This window comes from Triturus cristatus, chromosome 4_1 (assembly GCF_964204655.1).
Source record: "Triturus cristatus chromosome 4_1, aTriCri1.1, whole genome shotgun sequence".
Taxonomy (NCBI): Eukaryota; Metazoa; Chordata; class Amphibia; order Caudata; family Salamandridae; genus Triturus; species Triturus cristatus.
This window is the reverse complement of record NC_140585.1, coordinates 1114464497-1114488215: the sequence shown is the minus strand read 5'-3', so window position 1 is coordinate 1114488215 and position 23719 is coordinate 1114464497. Positions and strand designations below refer to the sequence as shown.

The 23719-nt window shown below is 43.3% G+C and overlaps 1 protein-coding gene across 2 annotated transcripts in view; it reads left to right on the top strand.

Annotated features, from left to right (window-relative positions):
• The window catches only part of PRKAR2B (protein kinase cAMP-dependent type II regulatory subunit beta), a 343470-nt gene that overhangs the window by 200907 nt on the left and 118844 nt on the right, over window positions 1–23719 (top strand). For both annotated transcript variants that reach the window (XM_085654132.1, XM_085654133.1), the window contains exons 3-4: window positions 3211–3263; window positions 5587–5670. In XM_085654132.1, the coding sequence (XP_085510258.1) occupies window positions 3211–3263; window positions 5587–5670 (137 nt within the window). The remainder of the gene's footprint in view (window positions 1–3210; window positions 3264–5586; window positions 5671–23719) is intronic.

The window sequence follows — 23719 nt, the reverse complement described above, 5'->3', positions numbered from 1 at the left end:
CAAATTCCGCTCGTAGCGGGCCTCCGGGTCCAGAGTAATATAAACACCCAGGTACCGAAACCCCTGAGAGGCAATCTGGATCGGGCAGTCCCGCGGGAGGACGGGAGCCTCCCCGGAAAGCACATACACACATGATTTAGCCCAGTTGATGACAAGGCCTGAGTTGCGGCCGAATGAGCGCAAAACATCAACCAGGACAATCAGTGATTTACGCGGGGAGGCTAGGTACAAAAGGATATCGTCAGCGTATAGGGACACGCGGTCCTCATACTCGGGGGTCCAACGGAGACCACGGATGGAAGGGTGCCACCGCAGCCACTCCGCCAGGGGTTCCAAGGCCAGCGCGAACAGGAGCGGCGACAAGGGGCAGCCCTGTCGCGTGCCCCGTCCCAGCTCGAATGGGACCGATACTCTTCCATTCACCACCACCTGCGCCAATGGGCCCGAATACAACAATTTGACCCAGCTGATGAACCCCGGGCCAAATCCAAACTTCGCCAGCATCGCCCAGATGTATGGCCACTCGAGCGTGTCAAACGCCATGGTGGCGTCTAAGGACGCCAATATGGCCGGCTCCTGCACAAACGGGACACGCGCGAGCACCCCGTGCAAGCGCCGCAGATTAAGGGCCGTGTTGCGATGGGGAATAAAGCCGGACTGGTCTTGGTGGACCAGATCGCCCACCACGCCGACCAGCCGGTTGGCTAGCACCTTGGCGAGGATTTTGGGCTCCGCATTCAAGAGCGAGATAGGCCGATAGGATGTAACCCGGTCTCGGGGTCTCCCTTCCTTGTGGATCACCACGATTGTAGCCAGACGCTGGTCCTGCGGGAGGGAGCCCAGCGAGTGGGCCGCCAGAAACATCGCGCGGAGGTGGGGTGCCAGTACATCCAGTCGCAGCTTATACAACTCGATAGGGATGCCGTTCGGGCCCATGGCCTTGCCGGATGCGACCGAGCGTATGGCGAGGGCAATTTCGTCAGAGGTAGGAGCGGCATCTAACGACACCCTGTCCTCCACCGAAAGGGAAGGCAGCGCGATATCCCTAAGCAGGGCATGGGAATCCTCCTCCGAGCAGGGAGAAACCGGGGAATACACCTCGCGGAAATAATCCGCGAAACAAGAGACAATGTCTTCTGGCTCGGTGACACGCACACCATCCATCCTCTCAATCAGCGGGACCACACGACTCGCTCTCTCCTTTTTATCCAACCACGCAAGCAGTTTACCAGCCTTGTCACCCACATCATACAGTCGCCCCTGTTGCTCTCTACAGAGGCCTCTGGCCGCCTCCGTGACGAGGGCCCTGTAGGCCGCCTGCTTAAGTTGTAGGACAGGATAGGTTCTGTTTGCAGTTACTCTGGAACTCTGGATCTCTCAGTCTTCTACCGGCCTTTTATTTACCATATACTTAAAGTGAGCTTTGGGTCCATACCCTTCAACCTTTGGCTTTTTCTAATCATCCTCGTTCATCCATTTGCTTGAAATTTTGTCAATCACATCTTGGCTCAGCCCAGAGGAGAAATTGTCTCTCGCCTGATGCTATTGCCGTTCATTGAATGTTATGGGGTGTTATAGTGTTTTTATTGAACTGCATTAGGAACTACTTTACAACTACTGGCTTCTCTCCCCACTTCTGGCTTCTTCCCTTGTGACCAGCTCATTGTTCCTCTTTCCTGAGCATACTTTTTTCTTCTATGTGCTTCTTGTTCCTCCACCCACCAAACCCTGTTGTTCCTTTCTTCTGTTTTCCAGTGTACTCCTCGTTTCCTCACTCCTCCTCTCGTTCCACCTCCTCCCCCTCCCCGCGCTTCCAGCTTCCCCTGTGTGCTCCTCATCCCCCCAAATGAACCTCCTTCTTTCCCAGTTCCCTTGTACCTGCCACCAGTTTCCCATGGCTGACAGACTTAAAAACAAGCAATTACAATGCAATAGGTCTCGCATTACACCAGACCTATTGCATTGTAAATAGTTGGCATCACGGACAATGGGTGGGAGGGCGGAAGATGGGGAGAAGGCATGGACAACAAGAGGGAGGGAGGGCGGGCGGATTTTGAAGGCACGGACAACGGGAGGGAGGACGGAGGGGTGTGGGGTGAGAAGACGCGGACAACGGGAAGGAGGGCGGGCAGGGAGGTGGGATAAAGGAGGCACTAAAGCATGTCATGCCTAAGGAGGATAACCTCATTAAAGAAAATAGTGCTCACAGTCTAAAATATCACTTATCGTGTAACAACAGTAGTAAAGGGGCCAGTTTCCATGGGAGGTGACAAATGAAGAGGAGGCGATACTAAGGAGGGACTAACAAGCCTATTTACGAATCAGAAGCCAGCATTTAGGACAGACAGTGACACAAGCCAATGGCAAATATGGGCAGAGAGTGGGTGGGGCTTCTATTTGCTACTCCACCACAACAAGTCTCGCATTGCATGTGCGCTGGCTTTAGGCTCAACCTAACAAAGGACTTTCTATATTGAAGTCTTCCTTATTGTCCGTACAGTTGTCTTTTGATTCTACGTGAAATGAATGTCAGATGGCACAGGAGCCTTCAACAAAGTCCTTCCTTTATTTCTGTCATAGAATCTAAAGAAGAACTGAAATGAAGGCGCCTTGCTGTCTGACCAGAATTTGACCTAGAAAATCTGCATTAAACATTATAGAAACAAAAGCAGGACTTTTCAAAGGCAAGAGAACCTTCAATATAGGTCATCTTTCATTTTATTATCTGATTTCAATGTACTTACGCTGCATGCAATAGCACATTATTCCCAGACCTATTGGCTTTACCAGTGCTTGTTTTTGAAAGTCCGCCTCTTTCGCCTCCCAGCACTCAGCCTGCTGCGTCAACTGAGTAGTATTAAGGCGATCTCAATCGAGGAGGTGTAGAGGTGTACACACGGAGGGCCAGAGAGATTTACATGCATATGCTGTGAGCCCTTTGTGTATATGAGTCCCTAGTTGAGAGTCACCATGAGATGGGGATTGTGCTAACAATGCATTCAAATACATTTTTATGTTTTTTAGCTGCACTGTGATATTATAGATTATATGCAGATGAAAGTCACTAAACTGTTTACAAACAGATCGCTCATGAATTTGCATAGATATTTTCATATTGACAGCGTAAAGGTGTATGTAAGAAGTCTGAGAAGTGATGCTGTTTAATTTGATATTTTACATGTACCTGACTGTTGTATCCTTTATTTGCAGTGTGCGCTGAAGCCTACAATCCCGACGAAGAAGAGGATGACACGGAATCAAAGGTCAGTACCATGGGGATCGCATTCTATTACTTCACTTGCAGTCATTTGCTGGAGTAAATCTCCAACCATTTACAGGTTGGGAAAGGGTCAGGTCGGAGCTTGTGATTGCCTACAAACATACAAGCTTCTTTGTTGCTGGTAAAAAGTTGCCAGTCTCTCTCTATGTTTATATAAGTCTGGGCGGTGAACTCCGCTCAGCTCACAGAGTTTGCGGAGTTTTCCGCACTCCGTGTTACGCGGAGCCATCCGCACTCTGAGTTACGCGGAGCTTGCGGAGTTTTCCGCACTCCGTGTTATGCGGAGCTCGCGGAGTTCCAAAAAAATCCGCTCTGCATAGGGGAGTTTTTTCCCTCGCTCAAGTTCATCAATGTTAAGTTGGTGAGCGCCAGCGAGGAAAATCCACCTCCCGGCGAGATTTTTCCTCGTTCGCGATCGTCAACATCAAGTTGGCGAGCGCGAGCATGGAAAATCAACTCCCCGGCAAGATTTCTCAACGCGGGCAGTCAGATTTCTCATTGCGAGTGGTTGCGTATGCTCGCGACCGCTCGCATTGAGAAACCGTCCGTTTGTGTTGAGAAATCTCCTGCTCGAGTAAAAATCTACTCAAGCAGCAGAAAGGAAGCAGCGCCCCCTTGAGCTGTGCATGGTGCCGTTTGCGATGATTGCACAGTGCGGAAAAGCACCTGGCACTGAAAATCACTGCAAACTGCATTTATTTAACGCATTCCTCTGCTTGCTGACCTCCGCGTAGCCTGGCGGGGCTTTTTTTGCACTTTGCACAGTTCCGCGTAGCAGAACTCCGCAAACTCCACCCAGGCTTATGTTTATACTTACCAGACATGCAGGGAATTTTCTGATGAGCCCTGTGTGGCACTAGAGGGCCGTAGTGATTTACGGTTCTGGAGCACATGTTTCCTCAAATAAGGCAATTACGTTGCCCTCATTTTTTGTTTGTTTTAAAAACATAATTCTATATGAAACAATGCTGACTTAAGCAGGAACACATGCTTAGCAGCGGCCCTACTTACCATCTCATTTACAATTTGTGAGCGAAAGAGGCCAATGAGTTGTATGCCTGCCGATTGGTTGTTGCATCTTTAGTCTCCTTTAATACATTATTACAGGCCACTGGTCTTATTACAAGTGAGTTCTAGTGTCAATCCTCACTTGTAATAAGAAAATACATGACAGGCCTTTAGAAGGTGATTACACTAGTCCAAGTATTACAAAAATAGAGGGAGACAGTAAGGGTGGCAATTATTCACACACAGTCATTTTCTGTGTATAATAGTCACATAACGTTTTTTCTAACATACAGAATGTCTTTGCTAGGTCAGCCTATGTTTTTGTAATATATTTTTACTAACAATCTCACAAGGCATTATTACAAGCGATGGAAGACATATTTGAGCACGTCCAGCCTATTTCCATTTAATAATACTGTGTGTAATGTGGGGAAGATACAAAGACGTTCCTCCTAGCCATCTCAGAGGTCAGCTGAGTGTGTCAAATGGTCTACCCCATCTCATCTGATGAGTGGAATCACATGTCTGAGGATTTGATATGAGACACTACTTACAATATTTGGTATTCACGGTTTGTTTTTCCTCAGAGGCCCTCAGCTAATAAAGTTTTCCCGAGATTGCTAGAAAATTATCCGTCTTTTTATGCTTCAGTACGAGATGGATCAATTCCCTGACCTCTAGCTAGAAACGTTGAACCCCATGACTAGTGGCATCTCTAGAAGTCATTTTTTGGGAGGGAGGTGCCAAAGGGGCACATTGTCATTGTAGACCATGAAAGTTAAAGAACCTACATTGTATATGGATGTGCTCCTTGTGAAAGGGAAGAACGCCGTCACTGCCAGTGAAGTTAACCAGTGGCTGGATTGGGCTGGCCCATTGCCCCATGCAGTATGCTGTAGTGGGTGCAAGAAAAATGTGAATAACATAACAGAGCAACAGCTTCCAACCCATGAAGAGGGCTGGATGAAAATACCTATTAGTAAGTATATTATACACATACATTTAGGAAAATGAAAAAAGATTTTGGCCAGCACCAGACCTAGAAATTACTTAATTGAACGATCCCTGCGAGTCACACTGGAGCAGGCTTTCACTCAAAAGTATACACTATGTGGAAACTGAGTCTGGCATTCTTACAGATGGTCTTTGTGGATTTCAAAAGTCATATGGGAAATTCAAGTCACTTACATAAATCTGTCGGATTCTTCGGTCTTTAGGATTTTATCAGAGCAATGTAATGATATTAACCAACATAAGCAAGCTCATATTTACTTGTGTCTTTTCTTGGTGTTCTACAGATAATTTATCCAAAAACAGATGACCAGAGAAACAGATTGCAAGAGGCTTGCAAAGACATCCTGCTATTCAAGAGCCTTGACCCGGTAAGATAGTGCTTAACTTCTCATGCTTGAAGAATGTTCACTGGACCACATCTTGTGTTTCTGCATGTTTTACATTGAAAAATGGTGATATTTTATTACCAAGTGTACTGAAATAAATAATATGGTCCTATTGTGAGGAACAATATTAACAATTTCTCAATTGTACTACCTTCAAATGTGTTTCTGGTGAAAAACATGGGTTTTCTGATTTTGTTGAAATATTAGTTCTGTGTCGCAGACATTGGGTAACTGCCTTGTGGTGGAATATAGGACCTATCTATAGAGAGAAGAGTCCAAGTGTTGTGTGTACAGACAAGGAGATAGCTAAGAAAAGCCAGCCTCAATCAAGGTTAAGAGATGATAGGCTGCGAAACAGTGGCCCTCGTGTTGAAGTTAGTGGTAAGAGGTGGTATCTTTATTAAGAGTGTGGTGCTTCACTGCTCCAGCGGGTGACAGTTGCAACTCAAGCCTCTATCCCAATGTAGGCCTATCGCCAGCTTCCTTCCAGTGGGTGGAAGAAGCCAGCACGGAATAAAAAGAAGACCAGGAGATATTTCGACATTCATGGTATATGGGAAGCATATATGGCGAAATGCTTGCACTGGCATATTGTATTTAATTCTTAACATAATGGGGGAAGCTGTGGAATGCGCTGGTGTTGGTATGCTGGAAATAATGTTCGACATACGGGGGACACCAATGACAAAAATCTTGCCCAAGCATAGTGGAGATTCATTTCTGACATATGAGATGAAATTTTGAAAGGGATAGAGCCTGCCCCTTTGGAGGGTCGGGCTTAAGCACATCATTAAGTCAATCGAATGTATCATGGGTGACATTTCAGAATCCAAAGCATTGTAGCAAATGCACGTTAAACTTGTGCTTTACGATTCACTATTTACATCCATTTTTTCACAATTTTCTCAGGACATGGAGGGAAAAACTCAGAGAAGTTTGGCTTACTCACGTCACTCACTGGGAATCATGGCCAGTGACATGCTCCTCTACTTTCAAAGATCACCAGATACAAGTAGCAACCAAAAATGACAGGGAGCATAGAGTGTAGTGTGAGTGCGAAGGGACGGGAGAAGAACTTTGGCAGTGAAATTTTAAAGTATTGTCCAATATTAGAATGGATAAAATTGCTGACATTTATCAAGCGGATAATCATGCTAAATTCCTATACTACCTGCAGTTCTCATAATTTATTTTCACATTTGAGTCCCCTGACCTTGGTTCTATCAATAATGTTACCCCAGATCCTATAGTAATACACTGGTCTGTGTGTGACATCCTAGGTCATGTAAGGAAACTGTGATCCCACCAGTCTCTGACTTCTTCTGCTGTTAGATGGCTGCAGAGCGTGGTCTCCAATCCCAGAAGTTTGTAATATTAAAATATATCCATATAGATTGTAAGCATGTATATAGCGGCACAGCCTTTTTGCGGCAGTTCTAATGGACAATGGCAGGCGCCCCCTGCAAATCCTGGAGGGGTGCCATTATTTGCGCTTCGGTCATGGAGGAGCACCAACTGCATTTCTGTTTTTGCTAGATGCTCCATGTGTGGTCACTTCTGGCCCAAAGTCATGGCACCTGGAGGAAAGGGTCATGGGTTAAAAACCCATGTTGCACCTGGGTAGCTGTCTCTGGAGTCTTCTTCTGAACAGCGACTGGCAGTACATGTGAAGCAAATACCCACCCAAACCACCTTTGTTTTGGAAGTCATGTGCTTGGTACTTATCATGCCGAAAAGAAATGTTTCTATGACCTTGATTTTTCATCCTTTTTCCTAAGTGTCTGAGCTGGGTGGGGCAGGGCTGGTCGGGAGGGGGGGGGGGCGGTTACTGTCTTGCTTATGGTCTAATCCCTAAAGCCCTGTCGCAGGTTTGCGCATGGTGTGATCTGTTATGGAACATGGTTAGTGTCGGCCACGTGGTGCCCCAAGTAGGGACATCCCAGAAAGTGTGGTTTCATTATGGCGGGTTCTGTAATTTACCACTCTGCATTCAGCTGGAGGTGATATTCTTGCTTGATTAGCTTGATACAGATGTTTCTTGGTTGTTGTACCAGCCACAGACGAAGGATATAAATATGGAGCATGTAAGATTGTTTGCCGCCATTACGGGCTTTATCAAGATATGTAAAATGTTTCTCTGTTTCTGTATTTGTTACAAGAATGAGAGGAAATCATACGAAATCTGTGATGACAATGGTTCTGTGACATGTACATTTGGATTATTTTTTATTGTGGTCACAACCGATGAATCCTTGATTTTGGCGATTTCCTTGTTCTAATAGGATTAATTTGTCTTTTCTTTCTTTCCCAATTTGCAAATGCACTGTTTTGTATGATCATTGGTGTATTTCTTGATTTTACCTGTCTTTTCTTTGAATCATGAAAACATTTTTTTAATTTATTTTTTATTTCTATGTGTATAAAGTTTGGAGACTGTCAGTTTTTTATTAAATATCTTTGCAATATTTTATATATTTTGTGATTTATGTGACTATTCGTGAAAATCTGAATACATTTGTGATAAAAAAAAATTTTATATTATCTCTTTGATTGCATTTTTGATGTCCATTCTCATTCCGGTTAATGTGTGGTCTGTGTGGTTTATTGGCTGGTGAAATATATAGATCCAAAGGAGGTCTGTTTTTTGACTTTGTTACAAGAAGACCTGAAACACCGGGCACACTCATTAGGCTAGAAGATGCTTCTGAACTGGAAGGAAATACATTTTGTTTGAAGTGAGGTGCATTGCTCTGTGTCACAGGCTGTGAATTCAAGAGCACAGCTACCAGTGGCGCAGCCGGTGCCTGGGCACCGGAGCCCAGAGGTCAGAGGGGCCTCAGCCTTCCCTACACTGCCTCCAGGTAATATAGAGGCCGACGGTGCCACATTTTTAAGCACAGAGCTTTTCTGTGAACTGGCTCTGTGTTTACTCTTCAGGGACGATGAAGTAGAGAAAAAGGGAAAAATTAGAGGATAAGTGGAAGGGATAGAAGAAAACAAACAGGTGAAGGGTAGAGAGAAGAGGAAAAAGAACAGAATGGGAGCATGGTATCATGATGAAAGAAATAGAAAGGAAAATAGATGCGCAAAAGTTAAAGGCGGAGAAAGGGGCCACAAATATTAATGTATGGAAGAGAAGAGAGAAAGGAGCTAAGGATAGCAAGAGAAAGAAGAGACGAGAGAGACAGATGAATGGGACAGAGGAAGAGTGAAAGGTGGGAAGATAAGAGGAGAGAGGCATGGAGATAGAAATGAGAGGAGGAGAGGAGAGAGGAGGGGAGAGGAGGAGAGGAAACACATTTAGAATGAGGAAATTGGGGACCTGTACTCAGGGGTGCAGCAATTATTACTGCAGCAAGTGCGGTGACACTGTGCTTCACTGGTGTGAGGGGACCACTGCACCCCAATTATGCCTGTATTTTAATACTGACCTGGAGTGGGCAGCAGCCCATATTCTTTGCTTGCATTAGGGCTCTTGTCATCAAGGCGACGCCGCTGTGTGGATAATGTAAGAGAACTCATATAGTTATCTAATCAACATTTCTGCATTGTGCCGAATGTGTGTGTGTGTGTCAAAAAGATGATAAAGTATAAAACAGTATTGCTTAGGTTGCATAATGCGTTTTTGTTTTCTGGGGCAACTTGTACATAAAGATAGAAAGACAACTGCTAGTTCTGTCCTTCTGGTGTAGTCTTTTTTGACTATAAGAAGGATAGGACAGATCTACTGTAAATCATAATACCGAATTTTCTCCAAATGGTGTTGGGGTTGGAGAACCCACAAAAAAAATCCCATTGAGGAAAGCTTACTCGCTCACTTTGTTGGGTCACTGCAATCTGGCTGTGGGATGGGCCCATGCGAGCATCGGGCACCGCCAGTGGAAGGGGCAAGCGCCAGCGATGAAAATGGGTGGCAGTCTCTTAAGATGAATGTTGGGCACCTGTACCTTTTGTCCAAATTAAGCACTGACTGTTAGAGGTGCGTGACCGAAAGGTTACATTTTTTATTCCTGCTAAGATAGCATGTCAGTTTAATAGACCTGTTGCATATAGATGTATGTATGTATGTATATTGTGTATATGTGTGTATGTGACCTGTAGGTAGCATTTATTTTAAGCCAGAGAGTTATGCAATTCCTGTGGGGATTTTTGAGAGAGATGAAGATTTATGTTATGTTAATTTGGATTTGTTGAGCGCTTAATACCAAAAGGTCTCTAAGCGCTGTAGAAGAAGAGTAGCGTAGACTCTTAGCAGAGCACTGATCGTTATGTTAAGCCCAGGCTTCTATAAACAAGATGGTTTTCAATTGTTTCCTAAAAGGGAGAAGGCGGTCTTCAGCTCGAAGTTGGCTGGGAAGCTTGTTCCAAAGAGTGGGAATAACGGAGGAGAAGGCCCTTCCTCCTTTGGAGACATAGTTGAAACTGGGACAGTAAAGCAGACTTCCTGTGGAGGACCTGAGTACGCGCCCTGGCACGTATTTTGTGAGGCGCTGTTTGATATATGAGGGAGCTTGGCCATAAATTGCTTTATGGGCGATGCACAGGCCCTTGAATTTAGCCCTTTGTTTCACAGGGAGCCAATGAAGGCGTTGGAGAAGAGTCGAGGCTCGAGTGTGTCTTGGTAATTTAAAAATGAGCCTAGCAGCGTCATTCATTGCTATCTGCAGTCTTTTAACCAAGAAGTCAGGAAGTCCAATATACAGGGAGTTGGCGTAGTCGAGACGGGCCAAGATAATGGCAGATACAATAGTTCTCATGGTGGAAAATGAGAGAATGGGGGAGAGCCTCCTTAGCAGTCGAAGAAGTCCCACACAGGTGCCAAAGACCGTGGAAACTTGGTTGGCCAGGGTGAGTTTGTCATCTATTTTGATGCCCAGGCTTTTAACCACCGGGATCGGGACAGGGGCCTCACCCAGCTCATGGGGCCAGTACAGGGAGTTCCACGGATTGTGGTCATCTGACATTGCCAGGACTTCGGTTTTGTCAGGGTTAATTTTAAGTGAATTGGCCGTCATCCAATTGACCGTAAAGCTTAAAATCTCTTTTGCCCTGGATTGTGCATGGGGAGAGTTCTCAATATGGAGAATGAGCTGAGTGTCATCTGCATAGTTAAAAATCTGGCAGTCCATAGCCGACAGAGCCTTGATTAAAGGGCTGAGATAAATATTGAACAGAAGGGGTGAGAGTGCGGATCCTTGCGGGACTTCACAGGTAATAGGGCCTTTCTCCGAGACCCAATCACCCATCTGGATTCTTTGGGTGCGATCTGTCAGAAAAGAGGTGACCCATTGTAAGACAGATCCCCCCAATCCCAATGAACGTAATCTTTTCAGAAGAGTAGCGTGGTTGACCGTGTCGAACGCTGCCGACAGGTCAAGAAGGACCAGCACGCAAGGCATCTTATTGTCGAGATTTAATCTGATGTCGTCGAGGACCGATAGCATTACCAATTCGGTGCTATGGTGAGCACGAAAGCCTGCTTGCCTGTCCCCCAAAAGATGGTGATCTTCAAGGAACCTGGAGAGATTCTGCAGCACATGCTGTTCAAGTATTTTAGCGAGGAAGGGAAGTTGGGAGATGGGGCGGTAATTGTTCATATTGGATATATCCGCACCGGGTTTTTTAAGGAGGGGGATAATTATAGCTTCCTTGAAGCAGCTAGGAACCTTCCCTAAGCGTAGGGAGGCGTTGAGAAGAGCCAGGATGTCGTGCTCAATTTCTGGGAATGCAAGGTTGAAGATACTAGGCGGGCAGGGGTCGGCTGGGGAGCCAGATTTGGTCTTTTTGGCCAGACCTCGAAGGACATCCATTCCGAGGAGAAGGAGGAAAGGGAATCGGCCGTAATGACCTGCGAGTTATCCACTATTTTGGGTAAAGGTGTGCAGGGAGAGTTGCCGATCTCCATCAGGATGTCCTGAATTTTCTTTGAAAAGTATGTGAGGAAGTTATTACATTGTTCCTTGCTGGGTGGGGTGGTCTGTGATTGTTTTTGACTAAGTTCCTTCAGGATTCTAAACGTTTCTTTTTGTTTATTGGGGGCAGACAGTATCCTGTTTTCATAGAAGACTGCCTTGCTACGCAGCAGCGCTTTTTTATATGAGGCTAGTTCTCTTCTGTAATCAGCCAAGGCCTGAGGATTGTAGTTTTTTCTCCAAAGTCGTTCGTTCTGGCGTAGAACTCGTTTGGAAGTCCTAAGTTCTTCCGTAAACCACGGGGCCCCTTTGCCTTTAATGCAAATTTTTATTTTATTTTCCGGGGTCACTGTATTGATTGCTGCACAGAGTCGATCGGAGAAGGCAACGGCCCCATCTTCTATATCGTCCTCACATTCTATGTCAGCTGACACCCATTTTGTGGAAGGGAGATCGCGGAGGGCGTTTAGCAACGTCTGGCCTTCTATTTTAGACCAGGTGAATGAATGTCAGATCCATGAATGTCTATTCACAAATGTACAATTTGGCAGACAAGGTGGTACTTCGAAAACAAAGGACCGGAGCAACAGTTGATACATGCCTAGTCAATTCAGCATTGGTAACCAGTGATAAAGGCATGCCATAACATCTAAACACAAGTATTTTTCCTAACACATCTCACTATGAAACAATATTGTATTATTTTGTGATGTAAAACTAAAGTACATTCTAATCGATGCAAAATAATATTAGGATTTTGAATTGTGTTTTTGAGAGAATGTGAATTCAAGATAAGACTTACGCGGATATGTATCCCAATTTCTACAACAATTTGAACTATTTGATAAGTGTACCCTATTTAAAAGTAAAATAGGTAGGCCTGAATCTGCTGCACATTTGGTCATGGTTCACTTGCTTCTGTAAATCTACACGAGGGAGACGTGTTATCACCAATTTCTATTCCTCCTGTGGATTTTGACTTTCTCTAAAATATTAACATTTTTATAGCTGTTTGTGGAAGATGGAAAAATACATAGATGAGATTTCCATTTTTTTTTTAGATATGAGACTTATTTTGTCTTGAGATGCACTTTTCCCCAGATTTGATTGTCACCTAGAAAAGATTATGGATTTGTTTTTAATGAATGTTTGGGATCTCTACCCATTTCCGGCATATGTTACAGTTTCCCCCATGACAGTCATGGTGGGGAGAGTTCAGTAATACAGCGGAGAAGTGGGACTTACCAGCTAGCCCCACAGGTTTGGTGAAATCACTTCCCGGGTGTGATTCGTGGTTGGGTGTTAAAATAGCTGCCGCCGCCAGGCTCTTCCTCCTTTTCTTATTGATAGGTTCTCATTTCATGTTAATTGTAGTTGTCAACCAATTGGTGGGGGGGGAGTTGTCGACGTTTCAGCCCAAAAGTATTTGAGAGGTATCCTCAGAATGTAGTCATTCAACCTCTCCACCTGTATAAGTAGGGAACAGAGAGTTGAAGACCCTACGTACCAGAACTAACCAGGGTTAGGTTAAAAAAGTAAAGAAGGATGGTATGCTCCACCGCTACAGTTACTTACCACCCTGGTGTAGGTAGGATAACATCAACAATCTGTCAACCATTCATTCTAGGACAGAATCAGAAGACCAAAAAGGATTCCTAGCAGTTCATCAACAAATGTCCCAACTCCATGTATTCACCACTGTGAAGGCAAACCAAACTCCTGGGATCAGTGTACAAGAGTGGCCGGGTATACCAATATAATATTCTGTCCCTTGATCCCCAAAATGTGGTGAACTTGCACTCCGTACCAAACCTCTATTATGGTGGTCTATTTGGCATGCAAAATGCTCCACTAGATTTTATTGCGATATTGGAAAACATTTATAAAATCCATGCTGACCATTGGTTACATACAAGTTCCCCTCTGTGAGTAGAGTTCAGCTCACCGAGGGCTCCTACCTTTAACCACAAAGGGTGGATAAAAGCCCTCCAAGCCCCACCCAAGACACCGAACATCTTTGTCCACAGTCCCAAAGCAGGAGCTGGGATCTGAGGTTACTCGTTAAGTAACGCGGCTTGTAACTTGTTACATAATGTAACTGTAAACGGGGTATTTGTAAACACTTTGAGTGCTTCGGTTTTACATTCTCTTCACATGAAACTGCTTCATTCTTATGCTAATGGGGTCTTAATAGGGTGAACCCAATATCTCTTTGAAGTCAGGCCCCTCCTGTGTATAATGTGAGCGCTTGGTATCTGCGGGGCTGGTTCTGCCCAAGAAGAACACTTGCAGTGCTATCCAGATTAATTGTTGACGCCTTCAGCCTGCGAGTGTCTCATCTCTGCCACGTCATTGCTTATTGATTTATCTGTCGAATACCAAAGCTTTACTGCCCCAAATTACAACCTGGTTATTGTACAGCAGTCCTTGTGCTGAAGGGCACGGCATGACCAGCGCCGCGTGACGTGCCTGGCTCTAGCCCCGCCTGTGCCCCTCACAGAGAAAAAAATAGAACATTCATTAAATAGCCAAGCGCAGCTGCTCAAGTGAGCGGACCGCACTGTAAATTAATTAAATAAACAAGCGCGGCCGCAAAAGTGAAAGCGGCCCGTGCTGCAAATTAATACCAGAAGCCAGCATTTAAGAAGGACAATAACTCAAAGCAAATGAAAAATTTGGGCAGAGAGTGGACAAGGCTTCCAAAGCATACACTACTACAGCATGTCTCGCAGAGTGGGCAGCACATGCACGCTGCCGCATGGCTTGACCCAACAAAAAGGGACTGCAAATTCATTGGAACTTCCCTATGTTTACTTGAACTTAGAACATTACACAACCATTGGCGATTGTACAGTGTCTATGTGTATTCAATGTTGTAAATATAATCACCATGTGAGCATTGAGTTGTCTGTACTACACATTCACATTTGCACACCTTGTTTGTAAATATATGAGTACAATATATGTATGACGGAAATTCTTACTTTGTCCGGGCACAGTACTTTTTATAGTAATGTTCGTATACAATCAAGTTGGAATTGAATGAGGTTAAGTACATAACAGAACCCCCATACATACAGATGAGCTCTCTAGGCTTGACTGAGTCCCACATGACAATTCGTGCACATAGATAAATATACTTAACCGTGTCCTGTGGGCATATACAATGTTGCCCATGTCATAGTTACAAAGCTTATATTTCAAAAGGGGAACAGAAGAGGAACAGTAAACGAGGATGCCCTCCACTCTATAATGTCAATATACAAAGGCCTGGTTATATATTACACATAAAATTTCAAATTGTACGGGAAAGTCGCACCATTTTTTTGTGGGTCAGAGTTTGCTGTCTAGTCATACACCCCCCATATGTGTCATTTTAGTATATAAAACTAATCAAAACAGGCCAGAAACCCACAAAACTTTGACAACTATGCAGGTCTAAAAAAGTGAGGTGAGTCAAGGGAGTGCCTCACGAAAGCAACACCGGGAGAGCTACTGGTAGGTACTCATCAGTTAGCTCACTGTGTCATCATTGGTACTTTCCTGACACAAAAGGAAATGTAACCAAACTCCCAAATATGTGTAGTTTGAAGTAAAAGTGTATCAAAATAAAGTGAAATCAAACCAAAAACTAAGAACTAAAGATCCCTTTTATACACGGGAGGCTAATTGTGCTCTCCTTAAAATTGTGTTGCGGAAGCACATTACACCTGTCTTTAATTTTGATAGTGTCCGTACTCATTTAAAACAATGTGATGTTTAGATCATTTTAACCTGAACGGCCAACATGTTTCATTGCCAATGACTTTGTGACCATTTCGTCAGGTCACAGTGACCCAATTCCACCTCAAAGATGCGCCGGATCTGTAGAATTTTTATTAAAACAGGAGATAAAAAGATGAAAAGGCAAGTAACCTAGATATGTATATCTTTATGTTCAACCAACACAGGTTACGCTTTCCAGTACTTTATGTAAAGTATATTTACCAGGTAGTTGCCAGGTGGAATCCTACCAGCCAGCCACCGATACAAATCATAAAAGACCAAAAGGCCCAAAAAGCCTGGAAGTAGATATGTGCATATTAACACAACTATTATCATGCAACATCATCGCCCCCTCTGTTTTTGAATAAGCTCTTTCCTCAATTCCATTTTCTTATTTCAAGGGTCCTCATAATTCAAAACCGCAATCTGGAGCCTTGAAATAATCCAGCAAGAACTAACATCATGCTTCCCTCTTACACTCAAAACAGACCATTTAGCAACCTGCCCGCATTTGTTAGAGTTACAGGTCCCAACTCGGTATCACAACTTCCGGTCTAGCCCATTGCATGTCAGACTCACTGCCCGGCCTGGCGCCCATGTCTTCTCGGCAACCGTTGGTCTCAGCAGCCATCTCCACTAATAAACCACCTGCTTCCTGTGTACTGGATGCTGCTTGTGCCGGCACCAGCCCATATTGAATAGTCATTTTTCTTTCTGTTCCTGAGCTACAGGGTATTATTAAGGAGATGGTGGCTAATGCTAAAGACAAAAAATGGTTAACCCAAAAGAAGCTGATTTTATAATCAATACAACACCTCGTGTTCCAGCATTCTATATTTTGGCCAAAATTTATAAGGCTCAGTGTCCTCCCCTGGACGTCCTATTGTATGTGGGGTACAATCTCTACTTGAGCCGTTGTCACAATTTGATAACTCCTTTCTCAGAGAAACTGTTATTAACCTGCCTTCCTATGTACATGATACCACTGACATTGTAACCATCCTGGAGACTATTGAGTATGATTCTACCACTCAATTTCTGGTAACGATTGACATTGAATCTCTCTACACCTAGCACTTCTTCAGGACCAAAGAAAAGGTAAGATACAGTGTATGTGTATTTGAGATGGCCTTATCAAATGAAGTGGTGCCACCAGTGGGACCCTGAAGGTGGTCCAATCCATGGGATATAGAAATGTATCCCCATGAGTCAAACAAGAGTGTGCACTCTGTCACAATGGTTATGTCGAAAGGCACCAACTGCTGCACCTACCCAACCTCTCGAATGCCACCAGAAACCACTTTGTTTATGCTGTGGAAGGGAACCACTTCCAATCAATGCACCAGAAGCAGAGATACGGACTCAGCGACATGTGCAAACTGCACAGGAAATCACCCTGCAAGCTATTGAGGCTGTCCCTATCTGCAGAAAGCAAAGAAGGGTGAACTGTGGAAGAAAATACCACAGCTACAACCAAAGGTATCTTGCCATCCATCATCTACCAACCATGGAGAGTGGAAGACAGACAACCAGAAATTTGGCACAGTACACAGAATCCCAAGTCATATCTCTAGTCATTCCCCAAAAAGTGGCCATAGTAATTTATGAATGGAAAGAAGGACTTACGCAGATGTTGCAGGACCCAAGCAAGGCAATCCTCCAATATCAAGCACCCCAGTCTCGTCTTGTGAAATAAGCAGTGCTAACTCATCGTAAAGGTCTCAATGGTAGTTGAAGAGTTGAACATCCACCCAGTAGTGACAACAGTGGCGAGCCTCGTCACCAGGCTTTTTCATGGTGAAGAAGTTAACCAGCATGCCAACCAAGACTAAGCGGAACTCTGTCTTCTTGATGTGGAATGCCAACAGCATTAAAAAGAAAACTAATAAGTTCCTGTGCCTGATGGAAACTAAGAATGTGTGTGCAGCGCTTATCTCTGAGACCCATCTCCCAGGAGGCCCAGATGCTGGACCTTGAAAAGTGGGGTGCACAGATGGCTCAACTGTAGCCAGTAGCAAAGGAACAGTTGTGATCATCAACACAAAAGTAAAGCATTATGAGATTGCACTACCACTAACAGGCAGCATTGAAGCAGCTGGTATACAGGTCCAGACATTTGCAGATGCACTTTGTTTGATTGCCGCCTACTCTCCCCCAAAAAGTTATGTGCAAGTGACATAGATGCTTGCCTGGACCCTAGCATCCCAACCATAATTGGAGGCGACCTTATTACCAATCACCAGTGCTGAAACTCTCAGACTGCAACCAGTAAAGGACATGCTATTCTCATGCATTCAAGAAAGATTGCCTTTGTAGTGGCTGGTCCAGCTCATCCAACACACTATCATGGCACAGCAAGTCAGAAACCAGATGTCTTGTATATCCTCTTCATGAAAAACCTTTCCCATTCTATGCAGCTGGAGACTTTATAAGCACTGACATCCGACCAAAACCCTGTATTGATCACCATTAGAGATGAAATACAAATCACCAACAGGGTCTTAGGTAACCTTTCAAGAAGGCAGATAGGAGTCTATACAAGAGAAGCCTGGGTAAAACACCGGTTCTTGGTCCTTTATACTCCATCGTAGACATTGAACAAACTGTAAACCACTTCACAGCCACAGCCCACAAGGCTATAGAATGCTACGTTCCTCAACAGAAAGCTCAATGACGTTCCATCCACAACCTTCCTACAGGCATCAAGCAGTGAATAGCGGACAAAAACAAAAACCAAGACAGTGGCAGATGTATCACATCCCAGACCTGTTGAAGAAATTCAACATGCTCACAAAACTGCTAAAAACACCAATAAGGCAGTACAGAGGTGACAAATGTTAAGCTGCTACAGCTAACCTGAAAGACTCTGACAAATCTCTCTGCAGAATGTCCTGTCGTTTAACTGAAACAAAAGGAACCAAACCCACCAATGCAAGGCAAGATTCTCCTGGCATGCAACAACAGAGAAAAGGCTGAGGTCCTTGCTGACACCCTAGTGGAATACTTCAAACCTAACCAGGCCAGCAAATTGACAACAGAAGTAGAAGAAGTGGCCTACCATCACTTGGAACACTTACTAGAAAAAGTAGGGGCGAACATGAGGAATGCTCAAGGGAGGAGATAGAATAACTAACTAGATGATCCTAAACAGCAATGGATTGTCTTAGTGAGATTTTCCATGCAGGAATCTAGTACCAGTACTTCTCTAAAGCCTGGAAAGAAGTAAAACTTGGAAATCACTAGGAGCTCCTACAAACTACAATCCTATTAGTCTGATAGATGGTATTTCAAAGCTCGTTGAAAAGGTCATTCTAGCCTGTCTCATTGACTTTGCATCTAGCAAAAGCTTTCTCTCCAAAGCACAGTTTGGGATAGGGAAAGAATATTCAACAAATTATCAACTTTTCAGAGCAGTGGACATAATAAGCCATGGATTTAACATCAAAAAATTAACTAGAGTCTACCCAGTTTTTGGTTAAAAGCTGGAGCAATGATGAAAGGTTCGCTTATATTGGGGCCCTGCCAAGCCCTAAGATTAGGAATGCTGTGCTAAAATGTAAGGTCGGGTTAACCCCTTGCATGCCCGCCCCTTTCCCCGCCCAGTGCCGCGCTTTTTATTAGCGGGCGGAGTTCATGACGAGCTGGACTCGTCATGGGCACAGCGCCACCGCAGCCCATGACGAGTCCAGCTCGTCATGGGCACTGAAGGGGTTAAATCCATTTCATTTAGATTTGAAGTTAAAAACAGCAATGAGAGATATGCAGGGCTTGTGTACTTGTGGACTGAAAGTAAAATGTAGCAGGCTACACATTTTATTGAATTGCCTGTGGTTTTTAGAGGAGCGGAAAACGTTTTTAAAACCTGTTTTTATCACTTATAAGATTATTAATCGAGACCAAGCACTCAGCCTGTTGATAAATATGAGATTTCTTAATGTTGTATGTACAATAGGGCGATTTTTAAATGTTATGTGGGAGTCCTTAAAAGAGCTGCCGGATAAAATGCAAGAGTCTAGGGGGGGTGGTATGAGATCCATTATTAACAGGGCACCTTTTAAAAGCTCTATTTACATTGAGATGTGCCTTGTAAGTACCCTTATATTAGTATAGATTTTAAGATGTATTTTTAGTAACGTTTTTAGACTAAGGTCTAAATAAACATTTTTTTTAATCTAATCCAACTGGAGTAGTCTTTCTGGATGTAGCCGAAGCATTTGACCAAGTATGGCACACAGCACTGATCTGCTAGCTCATTAAGTTGAGGTTTCCAAGTTAGACAGTGAACCTGCAGACTAGCTACCTGGCAGAATGCACCTTCCATGTTAGTATGAGAAGAGTGTTCAACAGTACACCCTGTTCTTGCTGGAGTACCTCAGGGATCACTTCTTGGACCATTTCTCTTCAAACTATTTACAAACAATATTCACACATACTTAAAGAAAACAAACCTTGTGCTTTATGTTGGTGATGTTGCTGTCTTCTCCCAGTCTTTTAGCAAAAAGGAAGTGGCAAAGAACCTTGAAATATCCCTCAGCAGAATCTTTGGAAGGTATATTGACTGGCAGATGAACCTCGGCACAAGTAAAAGAACAGCAACATTATTCGCCAGAAAGAAGGTCTAAGAGCATCCACAGATCCACCTTAATGGAGAAGAAATAGAGGGAAAAACAGCAGCTCCTACCTAGAGGTGACACTAGAATACAAACTCAGCTGAAAAATCAACAAAACTGGCTGCATTGTACCGGCTTCTGAGGACTAAGTCAATGCCTATCCAGAGCAAGGTGCATGCAATCAATGCAGTTATTTGACCCATAATGACCTATGCTTCATCGGTTTGGAGCGATTGCCAGGAAAAGTACCGGAAATCACTGCAAAAACTTCACAAGAACGGCAGACCTCCACAGAGATTGCTGTTGAGATACTGGATGACCCTCTCCACAAACTCAACGAGAAAATCTACAAATCACTTGATCAAAACAAAAACACACTGATCAAAACACTTCTTGACTTTTCTGCAAACCCTTTTGACTGCTACCCACGGGCAGTCACAGCGCTGACACTGTGGAACACTACACCTGTGACAATGTGTTGCAAGAGTGAATGATGTTACAGCCAGTTTGCATCTTACTACTAATTGAGGTAGTGACTAGTATATATTTTATTATTTGTAATCTATTTTACGAATTAGTGGCCGTATTTTTTATTTGAATCTTATCAAATAGATTGTTTAGTTGAAGTATTTACTGATAGATGAGGGAGCCACATGCCTAAAATGTCAATGTCGCTCGCTCTTCTCCTATCTTTAAGTATCCTTAAATAAAAGTATTAATGACAATATTTTCGAATCTGCTTATGAAGTTATTCTGGTTATGTTTTTTAACTTCCTCCTATTTGCCTTTAAAAATCTGCTCAGACAATCAGGTTTTCAATAGAGTTGTTCATAGCTTCCACCATGTTTGGGGCCTTTTTTTTAATTATTAAACTGCATCGTAACTTACAGAACCCTGGATAAAATCACCGGGTGATCGCCGGATACCCATTAACCTGCCCCGATATGTCATCCTCAAAAATATTTTGGAAATTATTCTCTTTAGCTTTTATTTGTGCATAATTGTTATGTCTTAGCGCCTCCTAGTGTTTCTTTCACAACGTCACATGATTGCACAGATAGTTTTGAATGGAAGTTCAAAATCGGTTAACCCCTTCGCTGCTGCGGACATTCCGCTGCAGCGCTGGGGGGGGCAGGGGGGCAGCGCGGTGGGCCTGTGCTCATGACGGAGCCGCTCCGTCATGAGCCACAGTTGAGCTGTGCTCATGACGGAACGGTTCTGTCATGACTCCGCCCATTTGCGTTGTCGCCCCGCACAGGCGGGGAAACAGCGCCGCGCAGGCGGAGCGGCCGCCAACAGGATTGTCATGACGGAACCGTTCCGTCATGAGCACACGCCAACCGTGGCTCATGACGGAACGGTTCCGTCATTAGCGGGGAAGGGGTTAAAAGAAGACTTAGCAATTTAAATGTTTGCATTTTTTACGAATATTTTGAGCGGAGAGAGACTGGACCCCGTTTCCTAAAAGTTTAACATTTTTTTCTTTTATAATAATTAGTATTTTATTATTAGAGAAGGAGATGTTATAAAGCAGACATTTTTCATTATTTTGATATTACTAAGGAAACTTCTTCAGATGCAATGGAGCCGGCAGTAGTTTGGGTGAGAAGTGGGAGGGTTTCTCGCCTTCACAATTTCGTCCTTTCAGTACCTTAGTTTTTGGCATTCTCCTTTGGGAGACAGTTTGAGCACGTTGAGTTTTTTTGACTGACAGAGCGTTGTGTTGATATTGTTCAAACCCCCTATTGGACTTCCCTGACATGTTCTTCTTACAATATCGTCCACCTTTCGATCAAGTATACATTTTACCTTTCCAATTGGCGTTTTATCATTGAGAACTGGAGCAAGTCTTTTACTGGTTTGTGTTTTTCACCCTCATGAAAATGACGGATTCCCTCTTCTTATTTTGTGTGAGTGGCACCCAGCTAGGAGGTGCAGTCCTGGTCACTGCAGGACCCACAGACGTGAAAGTTTCAAAATGATAATATACATTTTGGCCCTCCTTATTTTAGAAACTATTTTTTTAAGATTTAACATGTTCATTTCTTTCTTGTGTTTACTTTTTGGTGCTGGCTTCAAATATCACTGTTGTCATTTGGAATTGTATATGTTTTTTTGTCTCATATGGTGTGTTTTTTTATTTCTTGGATCTGTACATGCTAGTTGCTAAATTTGTTTATTTTGGGAGCTAATAAATTGCAGTTTTTAAATTGCAACCTTTTTTTAATCCCTTCACGCCGCGTGACCTTTCCTTTGCTTTGTTAATTACTGTTAGCACAACTGTTTTGTAAATGGCTTTATTTTATATAGTTTCATGCTGAAATTATTTACATAAAAATATGGGTCCATCGGTTTCTTTCGAAACCAATTAATTTCTAATAACATCGTCTGCCTTTTCATGACACTGAAAACTAAATTGGATTGTAAAACTTTTTGATTAAGAAATCTTCTGAAAGAAATTGGGCAGGGTATTTAAACAAATAGATGCAAATTGCAAAACAAATAAACCAGGGTCATTAAAAGAGACTGTAAAAGATTAAAGATTTGTTTTAAAAAAGATAAAATACTCCCAACAGTTCAGAACGGGGGCAGCAGCTGGCGGGACTTACCTAAAGGCTACCCTTGACCATTGCCTAAGGCAGACATTTCACACCTCATCTTGTTCAGTAAGTGGTCAATAGCTTGGTGGAAAGATTCACATACTAATATCAAGCTTTCACTGTTTATTTACATTTTAGAAACACAATAAAAGGAGAATCCAGAGTTGAAATGATATACATTTATTTGTGTCAATAAAGTGCCTTGGTGCAGCTGGTTAAATACTGGCATAGTCAGCAGAACACTAAGTGAAAAGGCACAGCCTGAGCAAGACAAGGTCTTACAAGTGAAGATCATAACCACAACCCTGATCCTCCCAATATTTGGAATTAGAAAGAGAATTAAGAACATAAAAAATACAGAAATGTGTACAAGCGCCTATTTGAAAGACCTCGTGGAAACGGACCACATCAAATTCAGACGTGCTCATACTCTAAATGTTACAGATTTAGCAATCTCTCATTTGTAAGTACTGGAAAAAGGATTCTAATTTATTCAACAGGAAACATTTCTGGCGTGACTGGTATCTATCTAAAAAAAAAAGCAGATTAGACCTGTAGGACTTGCATATGGCCTATCAGCTAAATATAACTAGCCCACTGATAGTTTGAGGTACATTCATTTCACTACTGTGTACAAAATATCCAGATACATATTAACATTATAACACAATTATTTGGATTAAAAGTGAATAATAGCTTTTGAAATGTCAGCAAAAAGGCACTTGATGTACTTTAAAATTATTAATAATAATACTTGGCACTAGATACTTTTTATGCGCTCATAACATGTTTATGAATATTGTTTTTTTCTGTAAAGCCGTTTTGGTTAGCAGATAGGTGAGTGAGAAAGATGAAATGATAAATATATATTTTTGGATACCAATTTGGGCTGTGTCGAAGTTTTGACAAGAAGGTTGGTCGTGGTAAAGATGGAGGAGTAACTTCTGCTAGTATGTGGACCCTGCTTGTGTTAACTAAACACAGTTCAAGTCCACCTCTCTGATGTTACTCATTGGTCTTTCTGTGGGTCTTAGAGTCAATTGAACGCTTGGAAAGTCAGGAAATGAGGCAAATTAATAGAACAGAAAGCCTAAAATACTGTAGTATTATCAAAAATACACATTTTAGCAGCACCTTCATGAGT